The sequence below is a fragment of the Pan troglodytes genome, chromosome 13, assembly GCF_028858775.2.
Source record: "Pan troglodytes isolate AG18354 chromosome 13, NHGRI_mPanTro3-v2.0_pri, whole genome shotgun sequence".
NCBI classification, from domain to species: domain Eukaryota; kingdom Metazoa; phylum Chordata; class Mammalia; order Primates; family Hominidae; genus Pan; species Pan troglodytes.
This window is the reverse complement of record NC_072411.2, coordinates 32,004,307-32,019,866: the sequence shown is the minus strand read 5'-3', so window position 1 is coordinate 32,019,866 and position 15,560 is coordinate 32,004,307. Positions and strand designations below refer to the sequence as shown.

General features: G+C 57.3%; 1 protein-coding gene across 1 annotated transcript in view; it reads right to left on the bottom strand.

Annotated features, from left to right (window-relative positions):
* Positions 1-738: 738 nt before the first annotated feature.
* LOC100608221 (sphingomyelin phosphodiesterase 4) overlaps positions 739-15,560 on the bottom strand; it is a 27,425-nt gene continuing 12,603 nt past the window's right edge. Inside the window, 12 exon segments of the mRNA XM_063791099.1 lie at positions 739-1,079; positions 1,230-1,358; positions 1,506-1,637; positions 1,889-2,122; positions 2,464-2,669; positions 3,281-3,444; positions 4,215-4,315; positions 4,761-4,851; positions 5,423-5,568; positions 9,365-9,447; positions 12,532-12,624; positions 14,718-14,848. Of these exon segments, the coding sequence (XP_063647169.1) occupies positions 750-1,079; positions 1,230-1,358; positions 1,506-1,637; positions 1,889-2,122; positions 2,464-2,669; positions 3,281-3,444; positions 4,215-4,315; positions 4,761-4,851; positions 5,423-5,568; positions 9,365-9,447; positions 12,532-12,624; positions 14,718-14,848 (1,840 nt within the window). The 3' untranslated portion in view covers positions 739-749.

Below are 15,560 nucleotides of genomic sequence, written 5' to 3'. Positions count from 1 at the left end.
CATTGACCCAGCAGTGTCCCCAACGCCTGAGGACCAGCACCCATCTGTGACAAGGCACAGGGGTCCGCGATGTTGGCCACTGCTTTGGGTGATGTGCTCAATGGCTTGGGGTCTGCGGTGAAGCACCTGGGCTCTGGGAGGGTCTTAGGCTCCTGAAACATGGAATTCTACGGCCCAGTCTTGGAACAGCTGGGAGAACATGAAGAACGCACCCCAGAGTGAAGAATCAGGAGAGCCACTCTCTGGTTTTCTCACAACTCTAGAAACTTTGATTCTTTCCTGGAGTGGAGACTTAAGCCACCGTCCTGGTCCCACACAGAGAGAGGAGGCGCCACAACCCACTCTGCCCACCTCAAGGCCAGCCAGTGGGGAGGCGAGGCCCAGGCGGCTCTTGGCAGGCTGGCTCCCAAGCTTGGTGCAGCAGAGTAGCCAAATGGGCACTGGAAAAAAGGCCCCGAGAGCTGGCTTGGCCATGAGTCCTTGGCGGAGGGACGGAAAGGCCGGCGCTGAGCTCTGCACTGTCACAGAGCGTGGCTGTTGAGCCCTGGTAGCCACTCCTTTGCTGGGGCCCACCTGCCTTCCCTTCTTGGTTGCGTTTCCTCCAGATGCCTCTGCGGCTACAGGAACCCTGCTCCAGAAGCCCGAGGATGACCGTGTTCCCTCCTGGAGGGGCTTCCCAGGTCCTCTCAGCCCAAGGGTGGGGCTGTATGGCAAATCCCTCCAGCCTGCTCTGAAGGCAGCTGACACCTTCAGGGCTGGTGCAGCTTCCCCCGCTCGGTCAGCAGTGTCATGGCAGAGGCGTAGAGGACATAGCCCAGGGTGAGCAGCAGCGTGCATGGGAGGGGCCCGACGCAGAACAGAGAGGCCACGAAGGCGGCCAGCAGCAGCGAGACCAGCGTCCGGTAACTGCCCAGGAAGCGCAGGCTGAGCCTGGGGCCGCGGGTGTGGCCGGCCACCTGCCTCCGCCCCACAAGACTCAGCAGGTGCCTGCTGGCCAGCCCAGGTTCTGTGAGGTGGTAGCGACAGAAGCTGCCGAGGAAGTCATCCCGGGAACACAGAGCCGCCATCTATCCTGCAAACTGAAGCACAGAGGCACGGGGGTGTGGGGTGGTGGCACCAGAGGCCTCAGGACAGCAGTACCCCACCCTCACAGGCCACCCCGGGACTGCACCCCAAGCAGGAGCATCTAGAACCCTCTCTGAAGAGGCCAGGCCTGCCCTCCTGCGCACTCTGTGGTTGATGGCAGACGACAGCCTGAAGAGCGTGCGGACCAAGCTGGCGATCTCATAGCTCCAGATGGGCTGCAGCTCCGGGTCCCCCTGGTACTCAATTTCAAACCTTCGCAGCCCACTGATGATCTAGAAAGCCAGGCCATGGGGTCGGGTCAGAAAACACAGCCCCGCACACAACTCAGAGAAGCCTGATGGCCTCTGCTCACGAGGGAGGAGGGAGCTGGGGACGGGTCAGGGCCCAGCCCATGCGCCTCTGAGACACGGGCCTCTCACCTGGTACCGCCCCAGGGGCGTAAGGATGAGTCCGTCCTCACCCACGATGCAGTCGGGGAGTTGCTTTTTTCCATTCTCATCCTGGGTGGTGCCCAAGGCGAGTGTGAACTGCCTAAGCTGCGCTTCGCTGAGCTGCCAGAGAGAAATGCCACTGCCCTCAGCATCAAGATGAAGAGAGGGGACCAGTCTTCACCCCACCAGCCTACAACAGTGGCAACAAGGGGACCCAGATATGCTGCTCGGGGTGTGGGCCTGCCTCCCACAACACTGGGTCCATATGTGTGGGGCCTGGGACTGGTACGTGGCTGACCACAGGCTGGGTGGAGTGGATCCTTCAGGGAAGGGGACCCTGATGGTGGTGGGGCAGGCCCCATAGCTCGTACCCGGAATATCTGGCGCAGGTACTCCAGGGCCTTCTCCAGGTATTCATCTGTCTTCCGGACGCTGTCTTGCCCCATCTCGTCCAGGTCGTTGGCTGTGTAGGAGCCGTTGGTGTCCATGGAGCTAAAGCCCAGCCATGAGAGGAAGGAGTGGCCAGCCGGGCTCTCCGCACACTGGTCGGAGATGGACTTGGCTGTGTGTTTGGCCTGTGTGATGAGCTGAGCGAGGCGCAGGACCTGCAAGGGAGGCGCGGGCAGGTCACCAGCAGGACAGGCCTGTGCTGCCACCCAGGCAGCCCCAAGAGCAATGCACAGCCAGACTGCTGAGCGTCAGGAGGAGTGGCTTCTGCCAGAGGATTTTTAAAGACTAAAGGATGATCTTCTACATTTGAAATTTCCCAACAAACACTGCCTTCGTTATCAGGAAAAAATTAGACTTTACTAAAACGGGGGAAGGAGATATGGCGTGAAATCTACACCCAGCCTCCCTCCTTCCTGCCGGATCATAGCACTTCCCAGGTTCTGCTCAGCCCCATGGCTCCAGGGGCCCTGAGGACAGGCACCGCCGATCCACTCACCAGGGTGCGGACCTCGGGCCCAAACATCGGGGTGTACTTGCAGTCCTGGCCCTCCAGGCTGTAGACGTGGCTCTTCACCTTGAAGGAGGCATCAGTGACCGCTGGTGGCCAGGGTGACAGGAAGCTCCCAGTGAATGTGGGGGCCGTGAAGAGTCGGTGCTGGCGGTGGGGGATGACCAGCTCTGGCTCCAGGAATAGCTGCTCACCTAGAAGGCAGGAGACGAACTGGCACCCACTTCCCGGGGGCAGAGTACCCGACTGCTGCCCTTAGGATTCTGGGGTGTCTTTGAGGTGTCTGGGGAGCCATGACCCAGGGGTGTCCTCCTGAGGCCCTGCCTGGCAGCATCTCCCACACAGTAGGTGGCTGACATGGGGAGGGCGGATGGGGGAGCTGCTGGCTCACAGAGCCCCTAGCAGTGTCTGCAGGAGGTAAACAACAGGAGGATCGACAGAAACCAACGCCCAACCCAGCCAGGATGAATGCAAGGCAGAGACCAGGCTCACCTCCTGAAGCGGCCACCACGAGTTGCCAGGGAGAAACGGCGGGGTCACGGGGCCGCACTTGGACTGTGCCGGCCCGCTCTGTGGGCACACCTGCGATCCCCCACCCAGTGCCTGGTGGCTGCAGGGCAGGCAGGATCCAGCCAGTTTCAGACTTCACCGCACAGATGTGTCCCAGGAGTCTCCACAGCACCCTTTGCCGGGGCCCACTCTGGACGTGTGGGTCCCTCTTAAAGACCAGCCACCCCCAGCTAAGGGCCTGGCCCTGGTCTGGCTGGGCTGACGTCTACCCGGCTGGCCCAGGCTGTGGACTTACCTTTCTGAATCATCTCAGCCAGGTTGGGCTGGGCAAAGACTTTGGCCACTCGGAACACCATGAGCACGTGCTTGGGGCTGACCAGGTCTGTGCGGAGTGCGCGGTTCAGGAAGCCCACAAACAACTTGGTGTACATCAGCAGGTTCTCCTGGACAAAGGGCGCCCTGGGGACCAAGGTGGCAGGTTGGCGCCAGCCTTCCAACTGGAGGCGGGGTCTGCGCCGGTCCATGCCCCTAATGCCCTTGCTCACCCTTGGGCTTTCAGACTCTCCCTGGCCAAGGTGACAAGCTGTCACAGATGACAGCCCAGGGGGCCACGGGCAGGCAGGGAGGGCAGGACAGAGGCAGGTAAGACCCAGGCCTTCTGAGGATGCCACATCCTTAGCAAGGCTGAGGCCCCTTTCCAAGTGGATGGAAGCCACCATGGCAGAGGCCAGCCCAGAGCCTGAGGAGGCTGAGGGAGGATCCCCCAGAGGGTCCAAAGGGGAATGCCTTGGGCAAGGAGGGGAGGGGTCAGTGGCCATGCCAGGTGCCACGGAAGCCTGGGGTCTGCTGTGAGGATCAAGCAGGGGATGAGGGGAAGACGGCTTCCCTCATCCCCTGCTTGATCACTGCTGCTCTGCTCTGTGCTGATGAAGATCAAGGGATAGTTTCAGGGTGGCTGAACACTTGTCTGGGACAGAAGGGAGAGGGGACAGGGCAGGATGGGTCACCCACGGCTTCTATGAGAAACCAATTCTAGGGCCTGGCAAAGTTGAGCCTAGAAACGGCTGGTCTGTGTTCCACTCAGCAGGGGCTGGGAGAGGACTTCAGGAGGCCACGGGGGCCAGGGCCAGGCTGGCCCCAGCACAGGCCGCTGGCTTGGCCTCCACCCACTGGAACAATATCCACCTGGGGGAGCCAGTGGCATGTCTGTGAGAGTAGCTGAGGCTCACCATTTCTCCGACACACACCGGGGCTGGGAGTCGCTGCCTGAAGCCTGCTTGTCAGGCGCGTACCGCCACGGCTGCAGGTAGCTCAGCCACATCTCCAGGACCTGTGGGGGAGGTGTGTGCCAAGGGCTCAGTGGCTGGGGGCCAAATACTCAGTGGCCTGGAGCCCAGATACCAGGCGGCAGCTGGGTGGGACTGACTCTTCTCACTTCCTCCAGAGGGCGCAGGAGAGACGTGCACAGCCCTGTGAGGTTTGGCTCTTGCTGGCCCTCCAGAAGCCAGGGTGGGCTTTTCCCAGCCCAGGGGGCAGAGTACTCCCTGGTCAGGTAAGGGTAGGAACCTGCCCTGCACCAGACAGGTGGGACAGGGCAAGGCTTTCCTGAGGGTTGGCTTTGGAAACTCAAACAGAACAATGTGGCCCTCCAAGACCCCCTCCTTGCCAAGGCCTCTGTGATAACACTTGCTCTCCTCCTTTATCTGCCCCAGAGGACCTCCCACCTCAAGGCACACAGAGGACACAGGCACACGTGTGACGGGGCCAACACTCACAGCTCTGAACGATGCGTCCAGGGGCCAGTGGCCAAAGCAATGCTCCAAGAAGAGGTAGCGTTTCTGCTGGACGAACCTCGGGACAGCAGCCCTGCAGGGGATGGGGAGGGTCACCTGCTGCTTGCCCAGTAAGGAGGCCCTGCTCACAGATGACCCCAGGGCCCATCAGTGAGGGTTGGCTCCACCGGGGGAGAGCACTGGACACCTCCGGGAGGTTCAGCCCCATTCTTCAGAGGAAGAAACCAAGGTTCAGAGAGGCTAGGGAACATCCCAAGGACACACAGCACGCAGGCGGCCGAGTCAGTGCAGCTCCTGCACACGCCTCACCCTCAGTCCCATACAGACAGCCCACTCTGCTGGCCCTGGTGGGCCTGGCAGTCATGGACACCCCAGCTCTTCTGACAGGGTTGAAGAATATGAGATGCAAGAGATGGCAGCACAATGGGGCCTCTCTGGCCAGTCTGGAGAGAGAGGCTCTGGGAGCCAACTGGGCGGGGTGAGAGGACACCTGCCTAGGCCTGGAGAGGCCTCACGTGCTCTGAACAGAAAGGGACTCCCGTCACCCTGCCCTCCATGCCCTGGGGAGAGGTCGCTGTGGGCGACACCTTAGGAGGGGAAAGTGGGGGAGACGGCAGCGGTGGGAAGCCGCAAGGGCCACCCACCGTTTGAACTCCTCCAGGGGGCTGCTGGCGTGGGAATGGGCGGAGGGTGAGGTGTGCTCTGGCTTCAGGCTGTTGGCAAAGGCGTGCAGGTGCTTCAGCAGCAGGCGCACCACCAACATATGCTCCTCAGTAGGCGTGAACGACTCCTGGGTGGAGAAGGAGGGGTGAGGGCCTGGGAAGGAGCGCGGCACCCATAGCACTCGGCCTCCAGGTCTGACCACATCCCACCCCGAGCAAATTGCTCTGCTTCCCCACAGGAGGCACGAGCCAGGCTAGGAGTGGGGCCAACCCCTGGGGCACCACTGGGTCTGGCACTCAGCAGACGTGCCTTGCACTGCTTGGTCTGAACTGTGACCAGCTTGTGGTAGGGAAGTGCTTGGCCCAGCGCCCACACAGCCCACCCTGGGGAGGCCTCACTAAGACAGACACATCTGCAGAGGGCCTCCCAGCCCTGCTTCTGCACCGCTGCAAATCCGCAGCGGGTGGCACAGGCTGTGCCCTTGGGCACTGGTGCCCGTCTTGATCCCCAGGGCAGGAGAAAGCCAGCATCACCCACAAGCTCTGGATCCAGGGTCTCCCACCTGCCTCCCAAGCGTGTGCAGAAAGCACATGGAACCCAGGTGTGGTGCCTTGGACCTGTAATTCCAGCACTTTGGGAGGCCGAGGCGGAAAGATCACTAAAAAGTTCGAGATTAGCCTAGACAACATAGGGACACCCTGTCTCTACAAAAAATTTTTAAAAGTTAGCTGGGTGTCGTGGTGCACACCTATAGTCCTAATGACTCAGGAGGCTAGGGTGGGAGGATCACTTCAGCCCAGGAGTTTGAGGCTGCAGTGAGCTAGGATCGTGCCACTGCACTCCAGCCTTGGTGAGAGTTAAGATCTTGTTCAAAACTAAGAACCCCATGGCTTCACTTTCCTCCCCAATTCCTTCCAACTGCTCCTCATCCTGGACACAGCCAGATGAGAACTCGGCCCAGTAGAAGCCCCGGGCGTCACTTCCTCTGTTGCCCAGGGACCTGTGGTCAGGAAAACCCCAAGACAAAAGCACAGTCAAGCATATTAGGCCAAACTTTTTTTTTTCTTGAGACAAGGTCTTCTTCTGTCGCCCAGGCTGGAGCACAGTGGCGCGATCTCAGCTCACTGCAACCTCCGCATCCAGGTTCAAGCGACTCTCCTGACTCAGCCTCCTGAGTAGCTGGGACGACAAGTGTGTGCCACCATGCCCAGCTAATTCTTATTTTTCATAGAGATGGGGTTTCACCATGTTGGCCTGACCTCAGGTCTCCCAAAGTGCTGGGAATACAGGCGTGAGCCACTGTGTCCAGCCTAGGCCAAACTTTTGATTTGTAACATACAAGCAGGATCCTGGAGATCTAGCCGGAGAGGAAAGCCTTTTTGGTGGCCATGGGCTTCCTCTGGTTGCTTAGCACTGGGAGGGCAGGTGGGAGCATCGAGAGTAGACGAGGGCAGGGAAGTGGGGGTGCTGAGGGCAGGACCCTGAGTCTGAGTGGACACGCTCGCCTCTCCACACTTGTCCCCTAGCCCTTTGGGCCTTAACACATCTGTGCTGCTGAGGCTGGTGCAGGGCCCAGCCTCTGGGTATATCCTGGGATGCTGTAGACCCCACACGGGCCACTGCCCATATTGCTACCCACTCAAGTCTCCCCGTCAGGAAACTGTCCCCACAGGTCCAAGTGACACAGCCCAGAGATCAGTGGCTGAGTCTGAAAATGGAGCTATGGGGTGGGAGGCATTCTTTTTTTTGAGACAGGGTCTCACTCTGTCACCCACGCTGGAGTGTGGTGTCGTGGTCTGGGCTCACTGCAGCCTCTGCCTCCAGGGCTTAAGGGATCCTCCCACCTCAGCCTCCTGGGTAGCTGGGAACACAGGCACACACACCACCACACCAGGCTAATTTTTGTATTTCTTTGTAGAGACAGGGGTCTCGCCATGTTGCCCAGGCTGGTCTCAAACTCCTGAGCTCAAGCAATCCGCCTGCCTCAACCTCCCAAAGTGCTGGGATTACAAGCATGAGCCATCGTGGCTGGCTATTTTTCTCTATCTGTATCGTTAAGTCTTTGGGCAATGAATTTGCATTGTTTTGGAAGAAAAGGCTGGGTGCAGTGGCTCACACCTGTAATCCCAACACTTTGGGAGGCCAAGACAGGCGGATCACTTGAGGTCAGGAGTTTGAGACCAGCCTGGCCAACATGGTGAAACTACGTCTCTACTAGAAACACAAAAATTAGCCGGGTGGGTGGCACATGCCTGTAATCCCAGCTACTCAAGAGGCTGAGGCAGGAGAATCACTTCAATCTGGGAGGTGGAGATTGCAGTGAGCCGAGACCATGTCAATGCATTCCAGCCTAGGCAACGGAGTGAGACTCTGTCTCAAAAAAAAAAAAAAAAGACGGAAGGAGAAAAGTATGAGACATAATACCTGTACCTATACTGCCCAACTAGTAGGGCACCAGTGGGGTGGGAAGTTAGACCAGGATCTTTCTCCTCCTCCAGTCTCAGCCCAGGCCCTCCCTCCAATCCTGGCCTGGGATCCTGAGCCGTAACATCCTCCCTGCAGCTCAGGGGAGGGAAGACCTCCACATGGGAACTGGAAAACTGCCTTCCCCTGCTGGTGCACTTGACCCACCTCACCTGGTCCTTCTGAAGGGTCTGGAGGGCCCACTGTCCACCCCTGCCGCCGGCAGTCACATGGAACCCTCTCAGGCTATTTTCCCACAGGTTTGCTGAGCCAAACTTCTCCCTCAGCTCTGCACCCCTCCTGGGCCATGTTCCCACATGGAGTCCCTGGCCACAGTCACCTGCTTGCTTCTTAAGGATGTGTCCCCAAAGCCGCACATTTCCCACTGGGCTGAGACTCACAGCACCTCAGCTCACCCCACCTGGGTCTCGCTGGTCACCCTCCCACCATGGGGTTTGCCAGATGCTTTCTGGACACTGTCCTCCCTCCCTGGCACAAGCCCTCGGGTCCCTCCTCTCCTCTGCAGTGGCTCCTGCGGAATGAGGTGCCCCCGTGTGCTGTGGCCGCCATCCAGCCCACCAGCGCTAAGGGGCCAACACATTTTCTCATCTTGTGCTCAAATTCCTGTTCAATCATGTGTGCTCCTTCCCAGGTGAACGGGACAGATCACTGGCTGTGAGCACAGCCCGTCTCCCCCGGCTCTCACAGATTCCTCTGTCATCCCTGAAGTTCCCTAGAGGTCTGAACTCTGCTTCACTGACCTCAAATCCATCCACACACTTGTCATTTCTGCCTAGGCAGCTGCAACCTCTATGAGGTCACCACCCACTCTAATCTGCCTCTGGAGGTGTGTATGAGCGGCCAGGGCTCCCCAGGTGAAGGCCGGGTCCTGGCTGGGCTGTCAAGGACTGACAGCTTCTGTGGGCTATAGGGTCAAGCCCCAGGTCCTTCCCACCCCCCTGCCTCACATGCAGGCTCTGGGTCACAGCACCTCCAGGCTGGGTGACAGTTCTGAACAAGGCAGAACCCACACCACCCGTTAAGTCCCAGGCCTCTGCGTCTTCAGCTCCTTCCTATGCGCCAGACCCTGCAGAGTGCAGTGAACCCAGCCACTGCTGAGGCCTGAGGACTCCAGCTCTTCAAACCAGGGCCAAGCACGGGGCCTCCAACACTGGAGAGCTTGTGACACCTCCACTGGCCGGGAACCTGGACAGCCAGGGCCACATGCCCACATGCCTCGTTCTGCCACACAGTCACCACCCCCACCCCCAACCAAACTAGTCTACAAAGCCAGGGGCCAAGCCAGGCTGGAGGCTGACCCCTGCCTCCCCCCGACACAGGGGCTACACTCTGCTTGGAACTAGCCTCTGAGTCACCAGCAGCCGGCCCCGGCGGCCCCTTGCTTTGCCAGGCATGGACATGCACTCTGGGCAGGGGGAAGGGAACGAATGAGCCAGTACTTAGTAGGCGTGGAGGGCCTGGAGGCTGGGTTGGGCAGGGCTGTAGAGGGCGCTGGAGACACTGAGTCGGTAGTTGAGACAAGGAACAGAGAGATGTCAGAAGAGGCAGAAGAGCAGAGGACAAGAGGGCGGGGTGGGGAAGGGGAGAGATAGGACCAGACACGGGAGGGGGAAGCGGAGAGAGAAAGAAAGCAATGAGAACGAGCCCAGGAGTGAGGAGAAAAAAACAAAAACAAAGCACGGTCAGTGAAAATCCAAACAATTGCAGTCCCAGCAGCCACGGGCCAGCGCAGCACCCGCCTCCGCAGCCAGGCCGGGGCTGTGGCCACACTCTCCTCGCTTTGGAGGCCCGGGCAGAGGGGCCTCCAGGTCACCTGGGTGGCCCCTCAGTATTGCTGGGGCCTAAAGGCCTCTCTAGCTCCTTGGAAGGGCCCAGCTCACTGCCCTTCAAAATGGGACCCACTCTCCCCAGTGACTCTGAGGTCACACTACGTGTGGCACATGCAAACCAGAGCCCTCCAAGAGCCCAGGGCCCTCGCTGGGACATGCTGCCAGCCACCAAGACCTCAAGATCCTGAGGCTCAGAAAAGAAACCAGCAGAGCATGTTCCAGGAGGAGGACTCTGCCCAGAAAACACATGTGGAATTGACTGGATTTCCCTGGGTTGTCTTAAGAAATTTACCAAATTGGTATAAGACATGATCAATTCCTCTGTGTCTAAAACTCAATCAATGTCCCCTCCATGACTGGCTCTCTGAGAACTGAGGGGGAGGACAGGTCCCCAAGGGTAGCACAGAGACGAGGAGCACAGGCTCAGGCCACCAGGCCCTGCCCTCCACCCTCACAGTGCGGACGTCAGCTAAGGTGGTGTGCACATCAGCTCTGACTCCTGGAGGCAGCCTCTCCTACCGCACCAGAAACTCCCACCCTCCAGATACAGCGGGTTCCCAAGGGCGGGAGCCCCTGAGGATCTGGCCACAGCCACACACACCCAGAGGCAGCAAGAACCTGAGGCTGAGCTGGCTCCTAGCCAGGACCCTCCGACCTGCTGCCCTGCAGCACCACGGGCTGCCGAAGCACCCCTTCAGCCCAGTGCAGCCACAGCCGGCCTGGTGCACATCCTGCCCCGCCAGCAGCATGCCTCCTGCCCAAGCAGCACACCCACTGGGCTCCACACAGGAGAAATCAGAACACACGCCAGTCGCCATGACACGCAGAGCAGGGAGTGAAGGAGCAGGGCAGGGAGGTGTTGCCCTCCACAGCCTTCCTCTGTGCCAGACCTGGGGCTCAGGGAGGAATCAGACACATAGAGTGTGGCTCTGCCCTTGCTTGCAGGAACACAGTGGCCTACAGTGCCATAGCCATCCTTACTGCCCACAGGGCCACTGGGGAGCAAGCACGCATCCTGGACTCAAGCAGGGTGAGGAGGATGACCCCAAGAGCCTCACTTCCTGCATCTGAAAATAAGGGCTAGTGGGGACGGACAGGGATTTCTGTATGGCAGTACGTGTAGCACAGGCCTGGGCAAGCGACAAGAAGCCTTAGGAGACACAGACCTCCACAGCTGCCTTTCTCTGACTCCCACCCACCAAGTTTTCTTGCGTTTTGTGTTTTGCCTGAACTGGAAGAGGCGAAGAGTGGAGCGTCTCTGGGTACTTGGTCCAGCTACTGCAAGGTATTCTGGGCAGGGCCCACCTACCCCAAGGTCTGGCCAAGAGGAAGCAAATGTGGGGAAGAAGGGAACTGCACCTCCTGCCCTCCACAGGGACAGCCCCCTGCCCTTCCTCTGGCCCGTGAGGACACAGAATCCTCACAGGTGACAGCCCAAAAGAGCCTTTCTGGCTGACTCTTGAAAGTAGGTGTGCTTACTACACTCCCTCAGAAGGCAGAAGGAGCAACAGGAACACAATGCAGTGCAGTGGCCCCTGCCCCTGCCAGGCCACGCCACGCCACATGCACGAGTGCTGAGTGAGTGTCCCAGAGCCCTGTGGGAGGAGCGGGCCCGGGGAATAACCAGGCCCCCAGGCACCAGCCAGGGACATGCAGCAAGTCTGCTCTGGAAGCAGGAAGGGCACTACAGGCTCTTCGTGACTCAGGAGGCCCAAGATGGGGTCCTCAGCTTTTCCCCACTCTCCACCCATGTGATTCTGAGGGTGAGGATTTGGGGGACCCTATGCTCTGAGAGAGCCTCCACATGGCAAAGCATGGGGCCATGGAACTGGCTGCAGACTGTGGCAGAAGCAGACCCACAGCTCTTTGCCAGAACCAGAGGAAAAGTGACAGGATGCTCTTCTGAAGTTTAACTCCATCACCCACATTCTGGAGGAAGCCCTCAATAATTCTGTCAGTGACAAAGCCAAAGTTTCCCAAGTATACTGATGCACAGACGCCATGGGCACCAGACTACGTGGCTGATGCCACTTCAGGCAAGGGCACGGATGGGCATGAGTCAAGCTGCTCCATGGAGATGACTGACTGGAGATCTAAGGTTCACCTAGCTGCTTTCTCACTCTGACCGGTCCAGGGGTGGTGCTAGCTCCAGGAACGGCAACAGCAGGAACGACCCAGGGCCTCCGCCACCTCCATGCATCTGAAGGCAGCATGCTGCCCAGAGAGAGAGTGGGGAGAGGCGAGGAGGAGGGAGAGGAGGCAAGCCAGGCTGCATGCAGGAGGGCACCAGGTGCCACTCGCCACGAGAAGGGCTGCTTGCTCATGCTCTGGAGGAGGTGGGGGAGTAGGGGGAGCAGGCAAAGAAGGCTCCAGGCCACCCCTTCATGGGAAAGCACAAAGGCACCGCTGATGGTCGAGGAGACAGACGAGAAAGTGGCTCCCAGAGGCATCGCAGCTCCCCCACTCCCCGAGCAAGAGCACCACAACCTCATCTGTTCCTGCTGCCAGGGAGGGGGCTCAGGAAGCTGCACAGGGAGGGCCCCAGAGAGGCCAGACTTCCAGGCCTCAAGTGTCTACACGTCAGTGTGCAACGCCCCCTGCCCGCCACCGGAAACTAGAGAATGATGCCCACTTCTTACTCGGCTTCTGAGTGACAGGTGGGTGGTGGGTTTCTGCTTCCCACCATCCAGCCTGTGAAAACTCGCTCCGAGGCAGGATAAGAAGCAGCAGGCTGAGCAGGGTCAGAAGCAGGAGGTGGGAAGAAAAACTGTGGAAACATACCTTGGTGTGAGGGGACTGCATTTTTTGATACATCTCCAAGGAATAGTGATGAAGCCACATTTCAACAAAAACCTGCAAAAAAGCATTAGCTAGTCAAACCATTCTTGACGATGGTGCCAGACCATCCAGTGGGGAAAGGACAGTGTCTCCAACAAGCAGAGCTGGGAACTCATTCCATGTGCAGAGCAGCGAAGCTGGGCCCTTCCTTCACACCATCGCCAAAAAATAACTCAAAATGGGTAAGCAACCTGAGGATAAGCACTAAAACCATACACTCTCAGAAGAAAACATGTGAGAAAACTTCATAACACTAGATTTGGCAATGATTAATTAGATATGATGCCCAAAGCACAGGCAACAAAAGGAAAAAAAATAGACAACTAGACTACATTAAAATCAACACTCTTGAGCATGAAAAAATACTATTGATAGAGTAAAAAGGCAACCAACAGGCATGGTGGCTCAACCCTGTCATCCCAGCACTTTGGGAGGCCGAGGTGGGTGGATTACCTGAGGCCAGGAGTTCAAGACCAGCCTGGCCAACATAGTGAAAATCTGTCTCTACAAAAAATACAAAAATTAGCTGGGTGTGGTGAGGCATCACACCTATAATCCCAGCTACTTGGGAGTCTGAGGTGGGAGGATTGCTTGTGCCCAGGAGTTTGAGGCTGCAGTGAGCCAAGACTGTACCACTGCACTCTAGCCTGGCAACAAAGTTAGACTCTGATTAAAAAAAAAAAAAAAAAAAAAAAAAAAAAGGGCTGGGCACAGTGGCTCACGCCTGTAATCCCAACACTTTGGGAGGCCAAGGCAGGTGGATCACTTGAGGTCAGGAGTTCGAGACATGGTGAAACCCCATCTCTACTAAAAATGCAAAAATTAGCTGAGCATGGCAGTGGGCACCTGTAATCCTAGCTACTCAGGAGGCTGAGGTGGGAGAATCACTTGAACCTGAGAGGTGAAGTTTGCACGGAGCCAAGATTAAGCCACTGCACTCCAGCCTGGACAACAGAGGGAGACTCCATCTCAAAAAAAAAAAAAAATGCTTTGGTCCAGGGAACAGCAGAACTTTCCAGTTCTGCCCTATAAGCCCTGTGTCATGATCTTCTGCCCTCTTCATGGCCAGCACAGCCCACGGTCTACACAGCCAAGAGCCATCTGGGCATCATGGTCCCCTCTGTGAACAGGGGCAACGGTTCTTACCATTCCACCCTGCGAGGATGCTGTGAAATGGTATGGAGGCTTCAAAAAGTGTAGCACCCCAAATACTAGGAGTTATTATATACAAGATGGGAGATAGAATCCTATCTTATCTACATGTCAGGCTGTAAAGCAAGGCTGTGGCTACCAAGTCAGCCCCAGGATCCAGCGTCAGAAGCAGCACCTGCTGAATCTCTCTGATGTGTGCCTAGAAGATACAGCCAGGACCTGGGAGTTGGCCAGCACTCAGGAAGTGAGCCAGCCCATACCATCCTGACAGGCTGGAGCCCCTCTGGGCAGACAAGGAAATCTGTCACCTACTACTTGGATCCCTTGAATCAATGGAAGGCCTGTGGAGGCTGCACAGACCCCTCACCATTCAGTGTCATGGAAACCAAAAGACTCTGCAACAATTATATCACCACAGGCAAAACGAAACAATTTCCATGGACAGGGGATCCTGGGGTGAAAAACACCATCAGTGACATTCAAGTTAAAAGGGTGGGCAGATTTATTTTCATGTTTTCTAAATGTCACAGCAGGAAAATACCAACAATTTAGAATCAGCCCCAGGCTGAGGGGCCGCCTCTGGGACTCTGCCCCACATAGTGGAAGGTGGCTAAACAGTTTCTTTTTTCTTTTCTTTTCTTTTTTTTTTTTTTTGAGATGGAGTCCAGTTCTGTCACCCAGGCTGGAGTGCAATGGCACTATCTCAGCTTACTGCTGTATCCACCTCCTGGGTTCAAGTGATTCTCCTGCCTCAGCCTCCCAAGTAGCTGAAATTACAGGCGCCTGCCTCCGTGCCCGGCTAATTTTTGTATTTTTAGTAGACACATGGTTTCACCATGTTGGCCAGGTTGGTCCCAAACTCCTGACCTCAGGTGATCTGCCCACCTCGGCCTCACAAAGTGCTGGGGATTATAGGCATGAGCCACCGTGCCCAGCTGGCTGAACAGTTTCTTTTGACCAGCTCAACTCTCACCTGGAGCAGTTTCTGACCTCCAGATCTCGTGGGAGGCGGGGTCTGCATTCACAGACCTCTGATGAGAGATGTGTCGCTTCAGGAGGCTAGTGTGGTGGAGGCCATAGGAAGCAAAGGGCATGGTTGGTGTCCTGAGGGAGACACAGAAACAGGCCCGAGTTTACAGGCTCCCGCTGGCCTAGCCAGGGGCAATCTGGATATCAAAATCAACGAGAGCAGGGACAGATTACAACTTGTTCAATAGCACAATGCATACCTCCCCACCAGCCCCCTGATCCACACTGATATACCTGAATAAAGAGCAAAGAGAGAAGTCTTCCTTACCGCAGAGTGACCACTGACCCACTAATCAATGAAGGAGGGATAAGTTAGAGAACCACCATTTGGTAACCGCCCTATTAATAGCTGATTTGGTCAAGAATCAATAGTGAGGTTGGGCATGGGGGCTCACACCTGTAATCCCAGCACCTTGGGAGACCAAGGCAGGAGGATTTCTTGAGGCCAGGCATTTGAGATCAGCCTGGGCAACAAAGTGAGAACCCATCTCCACAAAAACATTGAAACATAAAACAGCTGGGCCTGGTGGCATGTGCCTGTAGTCCTAGCTACTTAGAAGGCTGAGGAGGGAGAATGGCCTGGGCCCACGAGTTGAGGCTATAGTGACAAATGATCATACCAACTTCACTCCATCCTGGGGTGACAGAGCAAGACCCTGTTTCTAAAAAATTAAGAAATTTCCAGCCTGGGCAATAGGACAAAACCCTGTCTCCACAAAAAAATATATAAAAATTAGCCAGGTGTGGTGATGCCTGCCTGTAGTCCCAGATACTTGGGGGGTTGAGA